General features: G+C 46.2%; 1 protein-coding gene across 11 annotated transcripts in view; it reads left to right on the forward strand.

Annotated features, from left to right (window-relative positions):
* The window catches only part of pitpnm2 (phosphatidylinositol transfer protein, membrane-associated 2), a 317,466-nt gene that overhangs the window by 265,030 nt on the left and 31,851 nt on the right, over positions 1-20,585 (forward strand). For 9 of the 11 annotated variants that reach the window (XM_072240762.1, XM_072240756.1, XM_072240755.1 and 6 more), the window contains 4 exons: positions 222-392; positions 1,710-1,856; positions 8,976-9,140; positions 20,345-20,493. In XM_072240762.1, coding sequence (XP_072096863.1) covers positions 222-392; positions 1,710-1,856; positions 8,976-9,140; positions 20,345-20,493 — 632 coding nt within the window. The remainder of the gene's footprint in view (positions 1-221; positions 393-1,709; positions 1,857-8,975; positions 9,141-20,344; positions 20,494-20,585) is intronic. The other 2 variants (XM_072240763.1, XM_072240764.1) reach the window with 1 other exon arrangement.

Genomic DNA, 20,585 nt, shown 5'->3' on the forward strand with positions numbered 1-20,585 from the left:
TCTCCACTGCACATGCATATGAGTTTATCAGAGTTTTAGATGCCATAACAAATTTTTGCAAACTTCTAAGAAAGTAAAGGTGCTGTCATGCTTTCTTTTAATGACATCTACATGTGGGGCCCAGGACAGATCGTCATATGATAACACTGAGTAATGTTTACTTCGATCAATCTGATCCAAACAAAACTCATCCTTGTGGCGTCTGTTCCGTTTCTGTGCAGTGTCCCTGCTGAGACCAGCATGCCAGCAGGTCTACAATCTGTTCCACCCAGCCGACCCCTCATCTTCCCGCTTGGAGCCACTCCTGGAGAAGAAGTTTCATCTGTTGCCTCCGTTCAATGTTCCCCGCTACCAACGGTTCCCACTGGGCGACGGCACCTCTGCTGTTTTGGGTATGCGCATTTAAAACAGAAATACAGATCTCCCGTGTGGATTCTCTGTTACTGTCACCATACAGGTGTACTGCACTGGTAATATCTGCTTAACCAATGCGATCAGAGCTAGTTTACAATAGGCACTTCAGGTAGGCATTATTTCAGATGTAGTTCGCAATATGCACTGTAGGTAGACACTATTTCAGAACCTGAGGGAGGAGAACCTTTGGTAATGCATGCTGGTCAAACCACCAATTGTGTTTAGTATTTCCTGTGAAGAGATGCACATTTCTGAATCTTAGTACAGGAGTTCACACAGGCTAAAACAATAGGAAATACAGTGGATTGCGGTTAATTGGGACACATCAGCTCCAGTACATTTTGTCTCAGCTATCCTAATTGGCCAATTTCATGGAAATAGTTAAAAAGGTATATAAAAAAAAAGCAAAACTAGGTAATAAATTATGTATTCAATTGAAATACAGAACAAATTAGAACACCACCAATATTACTACAGAACTGTAAAATTGTGTATTAGTTCCTAATGGTTATCGATGGAGGAATTCATTCGGTGTACACTGCCATGTTCTTTTGATTGACTGTAAATGAACAAAATCGGCAGACACCTAGTGTAGGTAGTGGACTTAATGGACTACCTTCATACAACGCTCTCAACAATTACATCCTCCAAACCTTCTTTGTCAAGATGATTGTTGTTACCTTCAAATTCTTTGTAATTCATAACTTGTTGAAGTAATGAAAGCGTTTCATTTTCACTCTCAGCCGTTTCTGGGATCTCTGAGCCTGAAGGCTTGAAACCGCAGTGAGCAAAGCAGTTTCAAATTGTCTTACTGCTTATTTCTCGCCAACTATCAGTGACATCAATCATTGTTTTTTGAACATAAACACACACAACTGGTGCTATTTAAAAACAGTTCACTCTAAGCACAGTGTAGCGTCTAATGGCCACATAAGTGCTAGTTAGAAACTATTCGGCAACAATTTCTTATCCCAGTTATGCAGCATTGTGTCCCAAATAAACTAAGGAAATCCCGGCTACTTCCTCAGTTTTTATTCTTTAAGAGTGTCCCAAATAAGAGGCTGTCCCAATAAATCAAAGGGCCAATTAACCGGAATCCATTTTTATATAAAATTTAAATTAGTAGTGCAAAAACACTAGTGAGGTAGCGCGCATGGGTTCATTGTCCATTCAGAAGATATAATATATAAGATGTCAGCATAATCCGCCAACATTGAGTGTGTGTAAGCATTTGACTGTTGTGGTACGATTTGTGGCTACACATCTGTCCTCTTGTTTTTCTCCATCTGCTTTAGTTGAGACAATCCAGAACAACCCCATCCTCACGCTGGAGATTCCATTTGTGTCTCTCCACCGAAAGGAGAGTGTAATGGAAACTAGCATTCCTGTTCCTGTGATTAACTGGCACGATGGTACCAGTGGGATTCCGACTGTGGCTGAATGTGTGTAGGCTCTTCTTTTGTTCTCTCATGGCTTGTGGCTGTGTATGCTTGCATCTTTGCATGGAAGGTCGTAAGATTTGTCACTAGTATGGACTTGAAACATTTGCACTGCAGAAGAAGTGACTGGGCTTTGCAGGGTTTGACCTGAACAGGCCGAAAGTTCAAAGTAACTGTATTATCAAAGTCCAGTCTTGCAGAAGGGGGTTGGCCTGAAATGTTGACTGATTATTCATTTCCATAGATTAATCTATGGACCCCTTGGTTAATGGTAAGGGTCCATGGCTTAAAAAAGGTTGGGAACCCCTGCCTGAGATGTTGCCTGACCTGCTGAATTCCTCCAGCATTTTGTGAGTGTGTTGCTTTGGATTTCCAGCCTCTGCTGAATCTCTCATGTTTATTGTTATCACAACCCTGAGATTTATTCACAGTAAATACGAAGAAACACATAGAATCAATGAAAGACCGCACCCAACAGGATGGACAAACAACCAACGTGCAAAAGACAGCAAACTGTGAAAATACAAAAAGAAAGAATTTTTAAAAAATAAATAAATAAACAATAAATATCAGAAACATGAGATGAAGAGTCCTTGAAAGTGAGTCGATAGCTTGTGGGAACAGTTCAGTGATGAAGCAAATGAAGTTGAGTGAAGTTATCCCCTTTGGTTCAAGAGCCTCATGGTTGAGGTGTAATAACTTTTCCTGTAGGCTTCTAAATCTTTCTGACAGCAAGTAGAGACCACAGCCTGGATGGTAGGTGTCCTTGACGATGGATGCTACTTTCCTGTGACAGCACTCTGTGTAGATTGTGCTCAATGGTGGGGAGGAGAGGGATGTATCCACCATTTTTTGTAGGATTTTCCATTCAAGGGCATTGGTGTTTCGATGCCAGGCTGCGATGTAGCCAGACAATATACTCTGCACTGCACATCTACTGTAGTTTGTCAGAGTTTCAGATGTCATGCCAAATTTTTCAAACTACTAAGAAAGTCACAGCTGAATTTTTTTAGGATTTTCCGTTCAAGGGCAATGGTGACTCCATACTGGGCCATGATATCAATATATTCTCCACCATTCATCTGTAGAGGTTTGTCAAAATTTTAGATGATATGCTGAATGTTTGCAACCTTCTAAAAAAAGTTCTACCTGTAGCACTTCAGCACACATGTAACCACAAGAAATCGGAGGAGGAGGAGGCTAATTCAACCCCTCAGCTCCTGTCCCACTACTCAGTGTGTTCATGGCTGAGATGCAGCATTATGCAAAGGTCTTTAGACACATATACATAGCTAGGGTGCCTGAGACTATTGCGCAGTTCTGTATTTGTCAACGTGGTATGGAGAGTGAGTTTGTAAATTTTGCAGGAGCAAAGGATGTTGGGAATGGGAGGGTGGAGCGCCACGGGGGGTGGGGTGCGGAGCAGGGGACAGAGAAGGATGGGGGGGGCGGTGCGGGTGCAGATTCACCCAGCCCTGAGACAACAGCCAAGTTCATTTGGTTTATTGATCATACCAGAATATCGCTCTGGTGATTCCTGCTTCCTGTCCTCTCCCTTCCCCTTTTCCCAGCCACAATTAGCCTCTTCTTGCCCCCTTCCCACTCTCAGTCCACAATAGAAACCCATATCAGAATCAGGTTTATCATCACTCACAAATGTCATGAATATTTGTTTTTGTGGTGGCAGTATGGTGCAATACATAAAATTACTAAAGCACTGTGCAAAGGTCTTAGGCACTCTCACTATATATGTATGTGTGTGTGCCTAAGACTTTTGCACAGTGCCGTACCGTATGCCAGCCTCAGTTTCTGTCCTGTGCCCATTCCCTATAACCCCCAGACCCTCAATCTTTCAAATACATACTCATTTTCACTTTAAATACATCCAGTGATCCAGCTTCCAACCCCCGGCCAGAGAATTCCTCTGAGAGAAGACGTTTCTACATACATCAGCTTTATCTAATCAGCCCCTTATCTTATATATTTGGCCATTTGTCCATGACTCTACCGTTGGTGGAAAGACCTTCCCTGTGAACCCCCCTCGGATCCTTGAATAAATTCTGAAGTCCAAGGTCTCTTTGTGGAATTCATTGCCACGGACAACGGCTGTGGAGGCCTAGTCATTGGGTATATTTAAAGCAGAGGTTAATAGGCTCTTGATTAGTCAGGATGTGAAAGGTTACGGTGAGAACGCAGGAGAATGGGTTTGAGAGGGCTAACAAATCAGCCATGATGGAATGGCTGAGTGGCCTGATTCTGTACTTATATCTTATGGCCTTATGGCTAGGAAGCCATACTAGAAACAGCGTTTGACACCTATCTTGCGAATCTGGACATATCTACATTTGCACATGCACACCACACACATGCTGGGATACAATAACTAGTCTCATCCTCAGGATATCTGGGATTTTAAATTCAGGACATTAAATTAAAAGAGATACTTTGTTAATATCATCAATTTTGACCATGAAACTACAGAATTGTCGAATTAGGTCCTCTAGTTCACCCAAAAGTGGCTCTGGAAATGGCCCAGCAATGCAGTCAGATTACCAGTACAGAGTAGTCCCAGATACTTACAGTTTGTCCAGAATAGTTACGGTTTGTGCAGAATAGTTACAGTTTGTCCAGAGTAGTTATGGTTTGTGCAGAATAGTTACAGTTTGTGCAGAATAGTTATGATTCACCTGGAACAGCTACAATTCACACAGAATAGTTAAGGTTTGTCTGCAAATGTGTGAAATGGTTAAAAAGACATGGAACTGAAACCAGGGTCACATCTGTGAAGGAAGCATTGCTAAGAGTCCATGGCTCTGCATTCCATCATCCAAGATGGAATCACACCGTGAGGGGTGAGTGTATTGTACTGAACCAAGATGGAATCACACCGTGAGGGGTGAGTGTATTGTACTGAACCAAGATGGAATCACACCGTGAGGGGTGAATGTATTGTATTGAACCAAGATGGAATCACACCGTGAGGGGTGAGTGTATTGTACTGAACCAAGATGGTATCACACCGTGAGGGGTGAGTGTATTAGACTGAACCGAGATGGAATCACACCGTGAGGGATGGGTGTATTGTACTGAACTGAGAGGGAGTCACGCTACGAAGGGTGAGGGAGTCACACCACGAGGGGTGAATATATTGTACTGAACAGAGAGAGAGACCCACCATGAGGGTGAGTGTATTGTACTGAACCCAGAGGGAGTCACACTGCAAGGGGTGAGTGTATTGTACTGATGTTTGACGTGCAGTTAATTCACCAGTTCTGATGGATAGTGTGTTTTTGGCCCCCGCTGTTTGGAAAGGCAGGAATGAATATCCCTTTTGTTTCATCTCAATTGCCATGTTCTGTGTCCCATTCATATTTGCAACCCCCACAATATTCTGTCTCTGTTTAATTAGTTTGAGGGGAATTTGGGCTGGGCGGTGAGCACTGTGAACCCACTCCCCATGATGATGTAAACCCCGTCCTGCTGTGATACCCCATGTTGTAAACCCCGTCCTGCTGTGATACCCCATGTTGTAAACCCCGTCCTGCTGTGATACCCATGATGATGTAAACCCTGTCCTGCTGTGATACCCCATGTTGTAAACCCCGTCCTGCTGTGATACTCCATGATGATGTAAACCCTGTCCTGCTGTGATACCCCATGTTGTAAACCCCGTCCTGCTGTGATACCCCATGTTGTAAACCCCATCCTGCTGTGATACTCCATGATGTAAACCCCGTCCTGCTGTGATACCCATGATGATGTAAACCCCGTCCTGCTGTGATACCCCATGTTGTAAACCCCGTCCTGCTGTGATACTCCATGATGATGTAAACCCCGTCCTGCTGTGATACCCTATGTTGTAAACCTCGTCCTGCTGTGATACCCCATGTTGTAAACCCCGTCCTGCTGTGATACCCCATGATGTAAACCCCGTCCTGCTGTGATACCCCATGTTGTAAACCCCGTCCTGCTGTGATACCCCATGTTGTAAACCCCGTCCTGTGATACCCCATGATGTTGTAAACCCCGTCCTGCTGTGATACCCCATGTTGTAAACCCCGTCCTGCTGTGATACCCATGATGATGTAAACCCCGTCCTGCTGTGATACCCCATGTTGTAAACCCCGTCCTGCTGTGATACCCCATGATGTTGTAAACCCCGTCCTGCTGTGATACGCCATGATGTAAACCCCGTCCTGCTGTGATACCCCATGTTGTAAACCCCGTCCTGCTGTGATACCCCATGTTGTAAACCCCGTCCTGCTGTGATATCCCATGATGATGTAAACCCCGTCCTGCTGCGATACCCCATGTTGTAAACCCCGTCCTGCTGCGATACCCCATGTTGTAAACCCCGTCCTGCTGTGATACCCCATGTTGTAAACCCCGTCCTGCTGTGGTATCCATGATGTTGTAAACCCCGTCCTGCTGTGATACCCCATGTTGTAAACCCCGTCCTGCTGTGATACCCCATATTGTAAACCCCGTCCTGCTGTGATACTCCATGTTGTAAACCCCGTCCTGCTGTGATACCCATGATGATGTAAACCCCGTCCTGCTGCAATATCCTCATGGCATCTCACTGGCAATTAGAGGAATCGGCTAGCAGCCCCTGCTCACTCGTACCACATTGCCTTCAACACAGTGGAAATTCTTTCAAGTCCAGCGCCGGAACAATGTCTGATTATTTTCATTTGTACTTGCTTCTGCTGAATTCATTGTCAAATCATTTGCGATAAGTTGCAAATACAATTGAGCAGAATTTTACAAATGTTGGTGCAAGTGCTTTGTGCCCATCTTGGGCAAACTCAGGATTGACACTTCTTTATAACTTAACCACTTGTCTTCAGTCATGATGTTACTTGTGACTGTTTACAGACAATTAATTAATTCATGGATCTCTGCACAAGCACTGATCTAAGGAACTCTTTTCTTTTGCCCAGATTAATAGACGTTTATGTGCAGTCGTGCTGTTATCAGTTCAGAAAAACAATCCCATTACGTTCCTGATTTCAGCTGCCTGTGCTTTCCAATTCCCGTTTGCATGTCATTTATTTCTTTTTCCCATTAGTGGATTGGCAAGGATTTTTCAAATCCTGATCTTTTACATCGAGAGTTTGGGATTTAAGTTGCATTTTGTGCTTTCAGGCTTTTTTTTCTTTGGCATGAGATGTGTGGTATTGAAATTGCTTGGAATTCAGTATGTCTGAAAAAATGTTTTGAAATTTGTTTTCCTTGAACAGATGACCCAAGAACAAAGGAAACACACCAGTTAACTGCATGAAACAAAGTTGACCAAATTCATCATCTGGCTTTCTGGCCTTTTAGACCATAAGACACACGAGCAGAGTTGGGCCATTCAGCCCATCGAGTCTGTCCCACCATTCCATCATGGCTGATTTATTATCCCTCTCAACTCCACTCTCCAGCCTTCTACCCATAACCTTTGACACCCCAACTAATCTAGAATTTATCAACCTCCGCTTTAAATATACCCAATGACTTGGCCTCCACAGCTGTCTGTGGCAGTGAATTCCACAGATTCACCACTCTCTAGCTAAAGAAATTACTCATCATCTCCTTTCTAAATGGCCGTCCCTCTGTTCTGAGGCTGTACCCTCTGATCTTTAGGCATTTTAAGAAACTAAACATAGAATATTTATTTTATTTAGTTACAGCCTTCTGGCCCATTGAGCTGTGCTGCCTTGTAATCCCTAACAACCTCCAATTTAACCCTAACCTAATCACAGGACAATTTACAATGACCAAATAACCTACTAACCTGCACATCTGTGGATTGTGGGAGGAAACCAGAGCATCCGGAGGAATCCCACACACTCCAGGAGGAGGACGTACAGAGACTCCTTACAGAGGATGCTGGAACTGAACTTCAAACTCTGACCCCCCCCGAGCTGTAATAGCATTGCCTCACCATGGCTCCGGTTAACCACCGGGATAGCGGACTGATTACTATCACAATACATAAGTCTTTAACACAAGTAATTCCTTACTGAATTTTATCTCCTGGGGGCCTGGCGCTCATTGTCATCCTTTGAGTTTCCATTGTTAAAATAGAATGATGGGATATAACTGCTGATCATTGCCTGAGTGTTTGCAATCCACAGAGGGAAGGGGCTGCTCTTCACCCCCGCCCCACAAACACAGAACTCCCACGAACTAGCAGCCCTGATACCGACTAAATGATCGGGACAGTCCTGTAACCCAACAGCTGGGGGGCTTCTGCTCGCTGATTTGTTAGTGCATGTCAGAGACAGAGAATTACGGTCAGAATCCTTTTCCCCATTTCATCTCCTTTCTCCAGAACATTACTATAAATGCATCTGCCAAGTGAATTACAGTCAATAAGAATGACATATTGGTATCCCAGATGTTAGCACAGTTTGACATTCCTTTCTGCAGTGTGACCTCGCAGCTTTTCCTGTTTCCAAACTGAGCTGAAATTACCCTGGTCACTTTCCTCGTTACCCTTCCATGAGACATAAGAGCAGAATTAGGCCATTTGGCCCATCGAGTCTGCTCTGCCATTTCATCATGGCTGATCGATTTTCCTCTCAGTCCCAGTCTCCTGCTTTCTCCCTGCCCTGACCAATGAAGAATCTATCAACCACTGACTTGGCCTCCACAGCTGCCTGCGGCAACAAATTCCACACATTCACCACCCTCTGGCTAAAGAAATTCCACCTCATCTCCATTCTAAATGGACATCCCTCTATTCTAAGGCTGTGTCCTCTGATCCAAGACCCCCCACCATTGGAACACCCACTCTATCGACACCTTTCAGCATTGGTTAGGTTTCAACAAGCTCCCCTCCCCACTCATTCTGAACTCTGGTGATTTCATCAATCAGTCCTCATATGATAAATCTTTCAATCCCAGAATTATCCTCGTGAACCTCCTATGAACCCTCTTCTTCTAGCTGCCAGTACCATGATTCACTCTGTAGTGAGTCATGTTTTGATTTGTTTGTATTACAAACTTTAAACGGAATAGCCTCCTCTCACTGAAACTGATGAAAAATTTAATGTCTGTTCCTGCTCGTTCGTGCGATTTACCTGCTCTCCTGCTGGGTTTAATGTGGATCTCCTTGTTTTGATGCAACAGCGGATGTCATTCAGACTCACGTCGGTGTCTTCGCAGAAGGTTCGTCTCCTTCCTCTCCCTCAACAGCCCCGATATTCAGGGCGTTCCGCAGAGCGAGTGAGACCAGCATTGCGAGCCAAGTATCAGGAATGGCTGACAGTTACACGGCTTCCAACATCACCAACAGTGAGTGCCACAATACATTTGTCCCATCGTGAACACTTTCCACTGTTATCGCACAGAACTCTCTTCTGTCTTGTAGAGTGATTAGGCATCTGTAACTCCCAACAGTCTGGCTTTAAAAAATCGTCAAAATATTTCTCAGGGAGTTCAATAATATTGTTCTGTCTGCTGTAGGTAAACTGTCAGAAAAATCAGGAGAGCTTTGCCGTTGTTTGTCCCCAGGGCTGGGCAGGATATACCCCAGTTACTAGGGGAAGTGAGAGAAGAGATTGCTGCACCTAGGGCTTTTCTCTATGTAGTGAAAGAGGACAAGAGATAGCTTGGTAGGGGTGTACAAGATGATAAGAGACATAGATAGCCAGGGATTTTTTTTCCCTAGGGCAAATATGGCTAATACGAGGGGGCATCATTTTAGGGTGATTGGAGGAAAGTATAAGGGGGATCTCAGAGTTAGATTTTTACGCAGAAGGTGGTGGGTGTGCAGTATGGTGGTAGAGGCAGATTCAAAAGGGGCAATTAGGAGTATTTTAGATAGGTACTTGGATCGTAGAGGGCTCTATAGGTGGGAAGGGTTAGATTGATCTTGGAGGAGGTTAAAAGGTCAGCATAACATGGTTGGGCTGAAAGGCCTGTTTTATGCTGTAATGTTCTAAATTTTTAGAGCATAAACAGAAGAAGTAGATCAATCTCTCCTTATCCACCCATTCTTCAGTGAGATCACGCTGATCCATCCTGAGCCTCAACACACTTTCCTGCTCTCAAGTCACATTCCATGGACCCCCAAGTAGTTGGAATGTTTCTCAATCTCTGTCTCTGCAGCTCTCAGGGATGGAGAATTCCAAACATTCCCAGTCCTCCTCCTCCTCCTCCCAGTCTGAAACGTGTGACCCAACATCTCCTCGGCTCTCGTCCTGTCCGTGCCCTTTGGTACCTCAGGGAGGTTCTATCGTCTGGCCACGCAAGAAGTGCCTGATGACTGGAGAGAGGGGAGCTGATAATTACAGGCTGGGAAAATCACTGGAAAATAATCCGCGGGAAAGATTATTCCATGCTTGGAGAGGATGGGGTTGATGTGTTCAGTTCTGGTCACCACACTGTAGGACGTGGATACCTTGCTGATGGTGTAGAACCAGTTTACTGGGATATAGCCTGCATTGGAGAGCTTTAGCTCTAAGGTGAGGTTGAACTAGCTCAGGTCATTTATTTGTTTGAAATGGAGGTCAGACCATAAGATATAGGAGCAGAATTAGGCTATTTGGCCCATCGAGTCTGCTCCATCATTCAATCATGGCTGATCCTTTTTATTTCTCCTCCTCAACCCCAGTTCCCGGCCTTCTCCCCACAACCTTTGATGCCGTGTCCAATCAAGAACCCATCAATCTCTGCCTTAAATACACCCAATGACCTGGCCTCCATAGTTGCATGTGGCAACAAATTCCACAAATTCAGCACCCTCTGGCTAAAAAGATTTCTCCGCACCTCTGTTTTGAAAGGGTGCCCCTCTATTCTGAGGCTGTGCCCTCTTGTTCCAGACTCTCCCACCATGGGAAACATCCTTTCCTCATCTACTCTGTCTAGGCCTTTCAACATTCAAAAGGTTTCAATGAAATACCGTCCCCCACCCCCCGTCCTCCTAAATTCCAGAAAGTACAGACCTAGAGCCATCAAAAGTTCCTCATAGACTCATCCTTGTGAACCTCCTCTGGACCTTCTCCAATGCCAGCACATCTTTTCTGAGATGAGAGGCCCAAAACTCTTCACAATACTTAAGATGAGGCCTTGCCAGTGCCTTATAAAGCCTCAGTGTCACATCCCTGCTCTTGTATTCTAGACCTCTGAAATGAATGCTAACATTGCATTTGCCTTCCTCACCACCGACTCAACCTAGAAGTTAACCTTCAGGGTGTTCTGCACAAGGACTCCAGGATCCCTCTGCATCTCTGATTTCTGAAAATAGTCTGCACATTTATTTCTTCTACAAAGTGCATGACCTTGCATTTTCCAGCATCGTGTTTCATTTACCACTTTTTTGCCCATTCTCCTAATCTGTCTAAGTCCTTCTGCATCTTACCTGTTTCCTCAACACCACCTGCCCCTCCACCAATCTTCGTATCATCTGCGAACTTGGCAACAAAGCCATCTATTCCATCATCTAAATCATTTATATACAGCATAAAAAGATGTGGTCCCAACACTAACTCCTGCGGAACACCACTAGTCACTGGCAGCCAACCAGACAAGGATCCTTTTATTCCCACTCGCTGCCAATGCTCAAACTATGTTAGTAACTTTCTTGTAATACCATGGGCTCATGTGTGTCAAAAACCTTCTGAAAATCCAAATATACAACATCCACTGCATCCCCTTTGTCTATCCTACTTATAATCTCCTCAAATAATTCCAACAGGTTTGTCAGGCATGATTTTCCCTGAAGGAAACCATGCACTTTGTACTATCTTGTCCTGTGTCACCAAATACTCCATTACCTCATCCTTAACAGTTGACTGTAACATCTTCCTAAACGCTGGGGTCAGGCTAACTGGCCTATAATTTCCTTTCTGCTGCCTTCCTCCTTTCTTAAAGAGTGGAGTAACATTTACAATTTTCCAGTCCTCTGGCACCATGCCAAAGTCCAATGATTTCTGAAATCATGTAATCTTGTAATAGTAACTGCACTCACTTCTCTTCCTTCACACACTACAACATCAGGCACACTGCTACTGTCTTCCACAGTGAAGACTGGTGCAGGATACTCATTTAGTTCAACAGCCATCTCCCTGTCCCCCGTTATTTTTTTCTCCTGCTCATTTTCTAGCGGTCCTATACCCACTCTTATCGCTCTTTTATTTTTAACATACTTTGATATTATTTGCTAGCTTGCTTTCATATTTCATCTTTTTCTTTCTAATTTTTTTAGTTGCTTGCTATTGGTTTTTAAAAACTTCCCAGTCCTCTATCTTCCCATTAATTTTTGTTTTGTTGTATGCTCTTTCTTTTGTTTTTACAATGACTTTGACTTCCCTTGTCAGCCATGGTTGTACTATTTTACCATTTGAGTATTCCTTCATTTTTGGAGCATATGCGTCCTACACCTTCCCCATTTTTCCCAGAAACGCACACCATTGCTGCTCTGCTGATATCCCTGCCAGTGTCTCCTTCCAATTTACTTTGGAAAACTCCTCTCTCATACCACTGTAATATCCCTTACTCCGCTGAAATACTGCTATGTCAGACTTTACTTTCTCCCTATCAAATTTCAGGTTGAACTCAATCATATTGTGATCACTGGTTCCTAAGGGTTCCTTTACCTTCAGCTCCCTAATGGCGTCCGGTTCATTACATAACACCCAATCCAGTAGAGCTGATCCCCAGTAGGCTCAATGACAAACTGCTCAAAAAAGCTATCTCTTAGGCATTCAACAAACTCACTCCCTTGAGAGGTTGAGGGGTGCCCAGATAAAAATATATAAAGTTATGAGTCATGGAAAGCAACATTTTTCCGCATGAACTAGATGTCAATGTTTAAGAGAAGTTTAGATAGATACATGGATATTAGGCATATGGACGGCAGGCCAATCGGCAGTTTAAATGGTTCGCCATGGATTAGATGGGCCAAAGGACCTGTTTCTGTGCTGTACTTTTCTATGACTCTATGAAGGTGTTGATGTCAAATACCAGAGGGTGTAGATGTAGGGTGAGGAGGGAAGAAGTAATGAGGTGTGAGTGCCCGAAATGCCCTGCCTCGGGAGGTGAGAGTGATGAGTGCCCGAAATGCCCTGCCTCGGGAGGTGAGAGTGGTGAGTGCCCGGAATGCCCTGCCTGCCTCGGGAGGTGAGAGTGATGAGTGCCTGGAATGCCCTGCCTGCCTCGGGAGGTGAGAGTGGTGAGTGCCCGGAATGCCCTGCCTGCCTTGGGAGGTGAGAGTGATGAGTGCCCGAAATGCCCTGCCTCGGGAGGTGAGAGTGGTGAGTGCCTGGAATGCCCTGCCTGCCTCGGGAGGTGAGAGTGATGAGTGCCCGAAATGCCCTGCCTCGGGAGGTGAGAGTGGTGAGTGCCTGGAATGCCCTGCCTGCCTCGGGAGGTGAGAGTGGTGAGTGCCCGGAATGCCCTGCCTCGGGAGGTGAGAGTGGTGAGTGCCTGGAATGCCCTGCGTGCCTCAGGAGGTGAGAGTGGTGAGTGCCCGGAATGCCCTGCCTCAGGAGGTGAGAGTGATGAGTGCCTGGAATGCCCTGCCTGCCTCAGGAGGTGAGAGTGGTGAGTGCCCGGAATGCCCTGCCTCGGAAGGTGAGAGTGGTGCGTGCCCGGAATGCCCTGCCTGCCTCAGGAGGTGAGAGTGGTGAGTGCCCGGAATGCCCTGCCTCGGGAGGTGAGAGTGGTGCGTGCCCGGAATGCCCTGCCTGCCTCAGGAGGTGAGAGTGGTGAGTGCCCGGAATGCCCTGCCTCGGGAGGTGAGAGTGGTGCGTGCCCGGAATGCCCTGCCTCAGGAGGTGAGAGTGATGAGTGCCCGGAATGCCCTGCCTGCCTCGGGAGGTGAGAGTGGTGAGTGCCCGGAATGCCCTGCCTCAGGAGGTGAGAGTGATGAGTGCCCGAAATGCCCTGCCTGCCACAGGAGGTGAGGAGAGTGGTGAGTGCCCGGAATGCCCTGCCTCAGGAGGTGAGAGTGGTGAGTGCCCGGAATGCCCTGCCTGCCTCAGGAGGTGAGAGTGGTGCGTGCCCGGAATGCCCTGCCTGCCTCGGGAGGTGAGAGTCGTGAGTGCCCGGAATGCCCTGCCTCGGGAGGTGAGAGTGGTGCGTGCCCGGAATGCCCTGCCTGCCTCGGGAGGTGAGAGTGGTGAGTGCCCGGAATGCCCTGCCTCGGGAGGTGAGAGTGATGAGTGCCCGAAATGCCCTGCCTGCCTCAGGAGGTGAGAGTGATGAGTGCCCGAAATGCCCTGCCTCGGGAGGTGAGAGTGGTGAGTGCCCGGAATGCCCTGTCTGCGTCGGGAGGTGAGAGTGGTGAGTGCCCGGAATGCCCTGCCTGCGTCGGGAGGTGAGAGTGGTGAGTGCCCGGAATGCCCTGCCTGCCTCAGGAGGTGAGAGTGATGAGTGCCCGAAATGCCCTGCCTGCCTCAGGAGGTGAGAGTGATGAGTGCCCGAAATGCCCTGCCTCGGGAGGTGAGAGTGGTGAGTGCCCGGAACGCCCTGTCTGCCTCAGGAGGTGAGAGCACCACATACAATAGCAATGTTTAAAAGTCATTAGACAGACCCAAGGACAGGTAGAGAATACAGGGATATTGACCGTGTGTGTACAGACCAGATTCTTTTCACTTGGTGACAAGGTCGGCGAAGACACGATTTCTGCACATGATTCCAGGATTGAACGGCTTATCATATGAGGAACGTTTGATGACTGGGCCTGTATTCACTGAAATTCAGAAGAGTGAGGGATGACCTAATTGAAACCTATCGAATGGTGAAAGGCCTTAATAGAGTGGACGTGGAGAGGATGTTTCCTATGGTGGGGGTCGGGGAGTGGGGGAAGATCTCAGACCAGAGGACACAGCCACAGAATAGAAGGGTGTCCTTTTAGAACGGAGATGAGGAGGGATTTCTTTAGCCTGAGAGTGGTGGATCTGTGGAATTCATTGCCACGGGCATAAATATTGGGTATATTTAAGGCAGAGGTTGATAGATTCTTGATTGGTCAGGGCATGAAGGGATACGGGGAGAAGGCAGGAGATTGGGGCTGAGAGAGAAAATGGATCAGCCATGTTGAAATGGCAGAGCAGACTCGATGGGCCAAATGGTGTAATTCTGCTCCTGTATCTTATGGTCTTTCTGCATTGTTTTCTGTCCAGTGTTCTGTATAAGAAAGGTAGTACTCAGTTACAAATTGACCTCGTCTTCATTAGCAGGGCCCTGGGGATTTACTTACCTTCAAGCCTGCTGAGTTAATAGGTCTATTACAATAATAATGGATCACAACCACAACTTGAGCCTGAATGTGTTGACAAGGATGGGCGGGGTGGTGAAGGAGGTGGAGAGCATCACACACAAAATGCTGGAGGAACTCAGTCGGTCAGGCAGCATCTGTGGAGAGGAACAAACAGTCGATGTTTTGGGCAGAGACCCTGCTTCAGGACTGGGTGTTTGGCATATTTGCCTTCATTGACTGGCATTTAGTGCGAAAGTTGGGACTCCATGACCGAATTGTAGAAACACTCGGCGTAAAGTGTGTGCAGTTCTGGTCACCACACTACAGGAAGGATGTGTAAGAACAAAATTAGAAAAACCACAGAAAAGATTCAGCGGGGTGTGGCTGAGACGGGAGGGCCTGAGTTATAAGGGGAGACTGGGCAGACTGGGATTATAGGAGGCCGAGGGGTGACTTTACAGGCCACGGTTGCACAGCAGTCAGCACAACGTTATTACAGATAATACAGGGCATCGGCATTCAGAGTTCAACCCTGGCGTCCTCTATACGAAAGTTGTACATCCTCCCTGGGGAATGCTTGGGTTTCCTCCAGGTGTTCCGGTTTCCTCTCACAGTCCAGAGATGTACCGGTTAGTGGGTTAATTGGTCATTGTAAATTGTCCCGTCATTAGGCTGGGGTGAAGTCGGGGGTTGCTGGTGGCATTGCTTAGAGGACTGGAAGGGCCTGTTCTACGCAGTTCAAAATTTTATAAAAGCAAGAGGCATGGATAAGGTGGATACTCACAGTCTGTTTCCCAGGGTAGGGTAGTCTAAACTAGAGGACTCTGTTTAAAGTGATATGTAGAGGGGACCTGAGGGGCAGGTTTTCCATCAATGGAGGTGAAGGCAGATACTGTTTGCACAGGAAGGGAGAGAAGGGGTAGGGGCTGGTCAGGTGAGCTAAGGACCCGTTTCCCTTCTAAGCTGTTCAATATTTCTAACTCTAAACCTTCCCTGAGCTCTGTGGTTTAACGTTCTGCCTCATCAGTACAGAAAGCAAACGTTCACTCTGTCTTCCTCACTGCTGTGATCTCATTCTTTATTCTTATTTGTGTCTTCATTACATCACTTCTTGTTCTTTATTAACAGAGGTAACAGATTGTAATGGCAATTCATCTTCCTAAGCTGTACCGGGGTAGGTCTGAGGGCAGATGGTTCTGGACTATCAGAGGAACATGGCCTGCGTTAACTGGTGGGAGACACAAAATTGATCAAAGAAAGCCCTCTTGGTGCTGTCTTCCATTATGCACAGGACATCCTGCCTCTCCGAATCCCTGAAAGCATCTTTCAGTGTTCTGTTGTCCCACCTCGACCCACCTCTCACCCATTTATCCACACGTAAAATACCCTGGACTTGACTCTTCAATGATGTAAAGCGCAGAAACCTGACTCACTTCACTGGGAGAGCACACATTCCCAGGAGGAGGTGTGAAAGTGATGTCTGTTCACACAGCTTGGGTGTCTTTCCCCACAGAGAGAAGTCTGGGTGCCCTTCTCAGTTTCTCCATTCCCCGTTCTGGTTCCCCTCTTCTCCTCACCTGGCCAACACCTCCCCCTGGGCTGAAGAAGAAGGTTAGTCTCCTCATTTCTCTCTTCCATGGTCCACTCTCCTCTTCTATCAGATTCCTTCTTCCTGCCCTTTACCTCTTCCACCTATCACCTCCCAGATTCTTACTTCAACCCCCCTTCTCCAACCAAGTTCCCCCTCACCTGGTCTCCCCTATCATCTGTCAGCTCATACTCTGTCTTCTCCCCACCCCCCCAACTTCTTATTCTGGCTTCTGCAGAAAGCATATGGGGTGTTAGCTTTCATAAGTCGAGGGATAGAGTTTAAGAGTCACGATGTAATGATGCAGCTCTATAAAAGCAACACACATAAAAGTTGCTGGTGAACGCAGCAGGCCAGGCAGCATCTCTAGGAAGAGGTGCAGTCGACGTTTCAGGCCGAGACCCTTCGTCAGCTCTATAAAACTCTGGTTAGGCCACACCTGGAGTACTATGTCCAGTTCTGGTCACCTCACTATAGGAAGGATGTGGAAACATTGGAAAGGGTACAGAGGAGATTTACCAGGATGCTGCCTGGTTTAGAGAGTATGCATTATGATCAGAGATTAAGGGAGCCAGGGCTTTACTCTTTGGAAAGAAGGAGGATGAGAGGAGACATGATAGAGGTATACAAGATAATAAGAGGAATAGATAGAGTGGATAGCCAGCGCCTCTTCCCCAGGGCACCACTGCTCAATACAAGAGGACATGGCTTTAAGGTAAGGGGTGGGAAGTTCAAGGGGGATATTAGAGGAAGGTTTTTTACTCAGAGAGTGGTTGGTTCGTAGAATGCACTGCCTGAGTCAGTGGTGGAGGCAGATACACTAGTGAAGTTTAAGAGACTACTAGACAGGTATATGGAGGAATCTAAGGTGGGGGCTTATATGGGAGGCAGGGTTTAAGGGTCAGCACAACACTGTGGGCCGAAGGGCCTGTACTGTGCTGTTCTATTCTATGTTCTATGTTTCCAGTCCTGATGAAGGGTCTCGGGCCGAAATGTTGGCTGTTTGTTTACCACCGTATTTGCTGCTTAACCTGCTGAATTCCCCCAGCATCTTGTCAAATCAAGTCAAGGTTATTGTCAGTTAACATTGTGTACCTTCATACGTGATAATGATTTTGCAAACCAGGGTGTAAAGCACAGCGGTACCTGTTACACACATATATCTTAGGGAAGTAAGGATAAAGCCTACAGATGAATTCTGCATAAATAAACAAAGTAAAGTTCATAAATTAATTATTGTAAGGTACAGAAGCAATTAACCGGTATGTTGCTGTGAATTCCCAGCATCTGCAGAATCTCACATTTTCTTGGCTTTACTTACCCCAGTGAACAGTGCACAAGCAGGAGACACGCAAACACACTGACCTAATGTAATGGAAAATTTGCTTTGCATCGAACAGATACATGTTTAATAATTCTTAGAGGTAGAAGCAATGTCTGTGATCCATTTGTGTGTTGTGTAATGTGAATTCTGTTTTCATTTTCTCAGCGAAAAAATATCACTCAGCCCTTAACAAAACGTTGGGTTTCTTGTCCAAACTTATCCCCCACAACAAAGCCCTTCCACAATGCCTTGACCCTCAGGACTATAAACAGTCCAAACCTGTGCTGTCACAGAGTCACGACAAGCTGAAAGTGAGTCCACCACCACAGAGAGTCTCAGAGATGGACCTCCAGACAGGTACCGGGCCGGAGAAACAAACTGTTTGTAACGTAGCTTCTAGGTGCTTCTCTGCTAATAAACTCCTCATCAAAATAAATTATCCTCCCTTCCTAACTCCTAGAAATAATTTCATGGTGACTGAACCCAATCTACCATTAACACAGATCTTTAAGCGGCACCTTTTCCCTTACTAATTTATTTAGAGATAACAGCGTGGAACAGGCCCTCCCGGCTCATCGAACCACGCTGCCTAGCCACCCCCATTTAACCCTAGCCTAATCACAATTTACAATGACCAATTAACCGACTAACCAGTAGGTCGTTGGGCTGTGGGAGGAAACCAGAGTACCCGGAGTAAACTCACCTGCTCGCGGGAAGGAATGTGCAGGCTTGCTTACAGAGAACACCAGAATTGTACTCCAAACTTCAGCGCCCTGAGCTGTAATAGTGTCGAGCCAACAACTGTGGCACCCCCGGTGATTGAGAGAACAGTGGAAGTGACATTTCAATCATTTTCTACGATTAACCAGTTAGTCTTTTCCTTACTGACCAATTACAAAGTAGGAGAGGCCATTCGACCCATCTGCGCCGAGAAATCCCATCAGTACCAGTCCCCTCCCTGCGCAAATTGGCACTCAGTCACACTGGAAAGAGCTTGGCCTTTCCTCTCTGCACAGTTCGGATGCCGCTGTGACATTTGTGTGCAGAAAAGAATGTGGAACACTACGATTCAGCAGAGGAGCTGGCCCATCAGCCTGCCATCTCCATGCCGGCTCTGATGCCGATGTACTGTAATCTACACCCTCCATTATGACTGTTAAAAGTTGTTGCTGTATCTGGTCCCACCACCTCCCCTGGCAGTGCATTCCAGACAGCCACATTTCCTTTAACCTTTAACCTTTCCACTTTAAACCTCTGCCCTCTGGTACTTAACACTTCCACCCTGGCAGTAACAACTACCACTTTACCGTAGGGGGTGAGGTAAATGTGTTTGGGTATACTTTGTCCCTCTGGTACTTTTATAAAATCATGCAGCAGTTTTCTTCTGAGGGGAATTAACAACCTCCTGCTTTGAGTGGTAGTTATTAGATGACGTAACCCTAGTAACGGGGTTAATAATGAAAAGGATCAGTGTTATCATTGTTCAAAGTAGAAAGCCTCCCTTCCTCCATCCCTCCCACCCACTCAGGAGTTGGGTGATACTGGTTAACCTTATCAATGGTACTCACCTCCTGTGTGTGAATAAAGATACAGTCCCACACACAAATTGCCAGAGGAACTCAGCCAGTCAGGTGGCATCTATGGAGGGGAACAAATAGTTGATGTTTCAGGCCGAGACCTTGGCCCAACACATTAACTGTTTATTCCCCTCCATAGATGCCACCTGATGCGGCTGAGTTCCTCCAGCATTTTAAACCATAAGACATAGGAACAGAATTAGGCCATCCAGCTTATTGAGTCTGCCCCGCCAATCCATCATAAATGATTTATTAACCCTGTCAGCCCATTCTTCCCATAACCTTTGACGCTTGGATTAATTGAGAACCTAGCAACCTCTGCTTTACATATACCCCATGTCTTCCCTCCACAGCCATCAGTGGCAAAGAATTCCACAGATTCAGTACCCTCTGGCTAAAGAAATTCTTCCTTATCCCAGTTCTAGATGGACGTCCCTCTATTCTGAGTCTGTACCCTCTGGTCTTAGACTGCCCCTCCATAGGAAACATCCACTCTATCGAGGCCCTTCAACATACAATAGGTTTTAATGAACCCCCACCCCAATCACCACCATTCTTCTAAACTCCAGTGAGTACAGGCCCAGAGCCATCAAATGCTCCTTACGTGTTAACCCTTTCATTCCCAGGATCATTTTGTGTGCAATGCTCAAGATTTCCAGCATCTGCAGAATCTCTTGTACTTATAAAAACTAAGCAGATCTTCACCGTGAGAACAGGACACAAACACAGATCATTTCAGTGTTTACACTCATCTGGAGAGTGCACTTTCTGCTTAAACTAAGCAGGGTTTCGGCTTTGTTTCAGTTGCAACGAGGTGGTGGGGAACTAAGAGGGTTGACTACGCTCTCTACTGCCCTGATGCTTTAACAGCCTTTCCAACAGTCGCCTTGCCCCACCTCTTTCACGCCAGTTACTGGGAGTCAACTGATGTCGTCTCCTTTCTGCTACGACAGGTAAGGAGGACGTAAGTCCCGTTGGTATTGTGTTTTCCTTTTCATCAGGGTGAAACAAAGCACCTTCCAGCCCACTGAAGTATGTTTGGAGT

The sequence above is a fragment of the Mobula birostris genome, chromosome 22 (genome assembly GCF_030028105.1).
Source record: "Mobula birostris isolate sMobBir1 chromosome 22, sMobBir1.hap1, whole genome shotgun sequence".
In the NCBI taxonomy this organism is placed as follows: Eukaryota; Metazoa; Chordata; class Chondrichthyes; order Myliobatiformes; family Myliobatidae; genus Mobula; species Mobula birostris.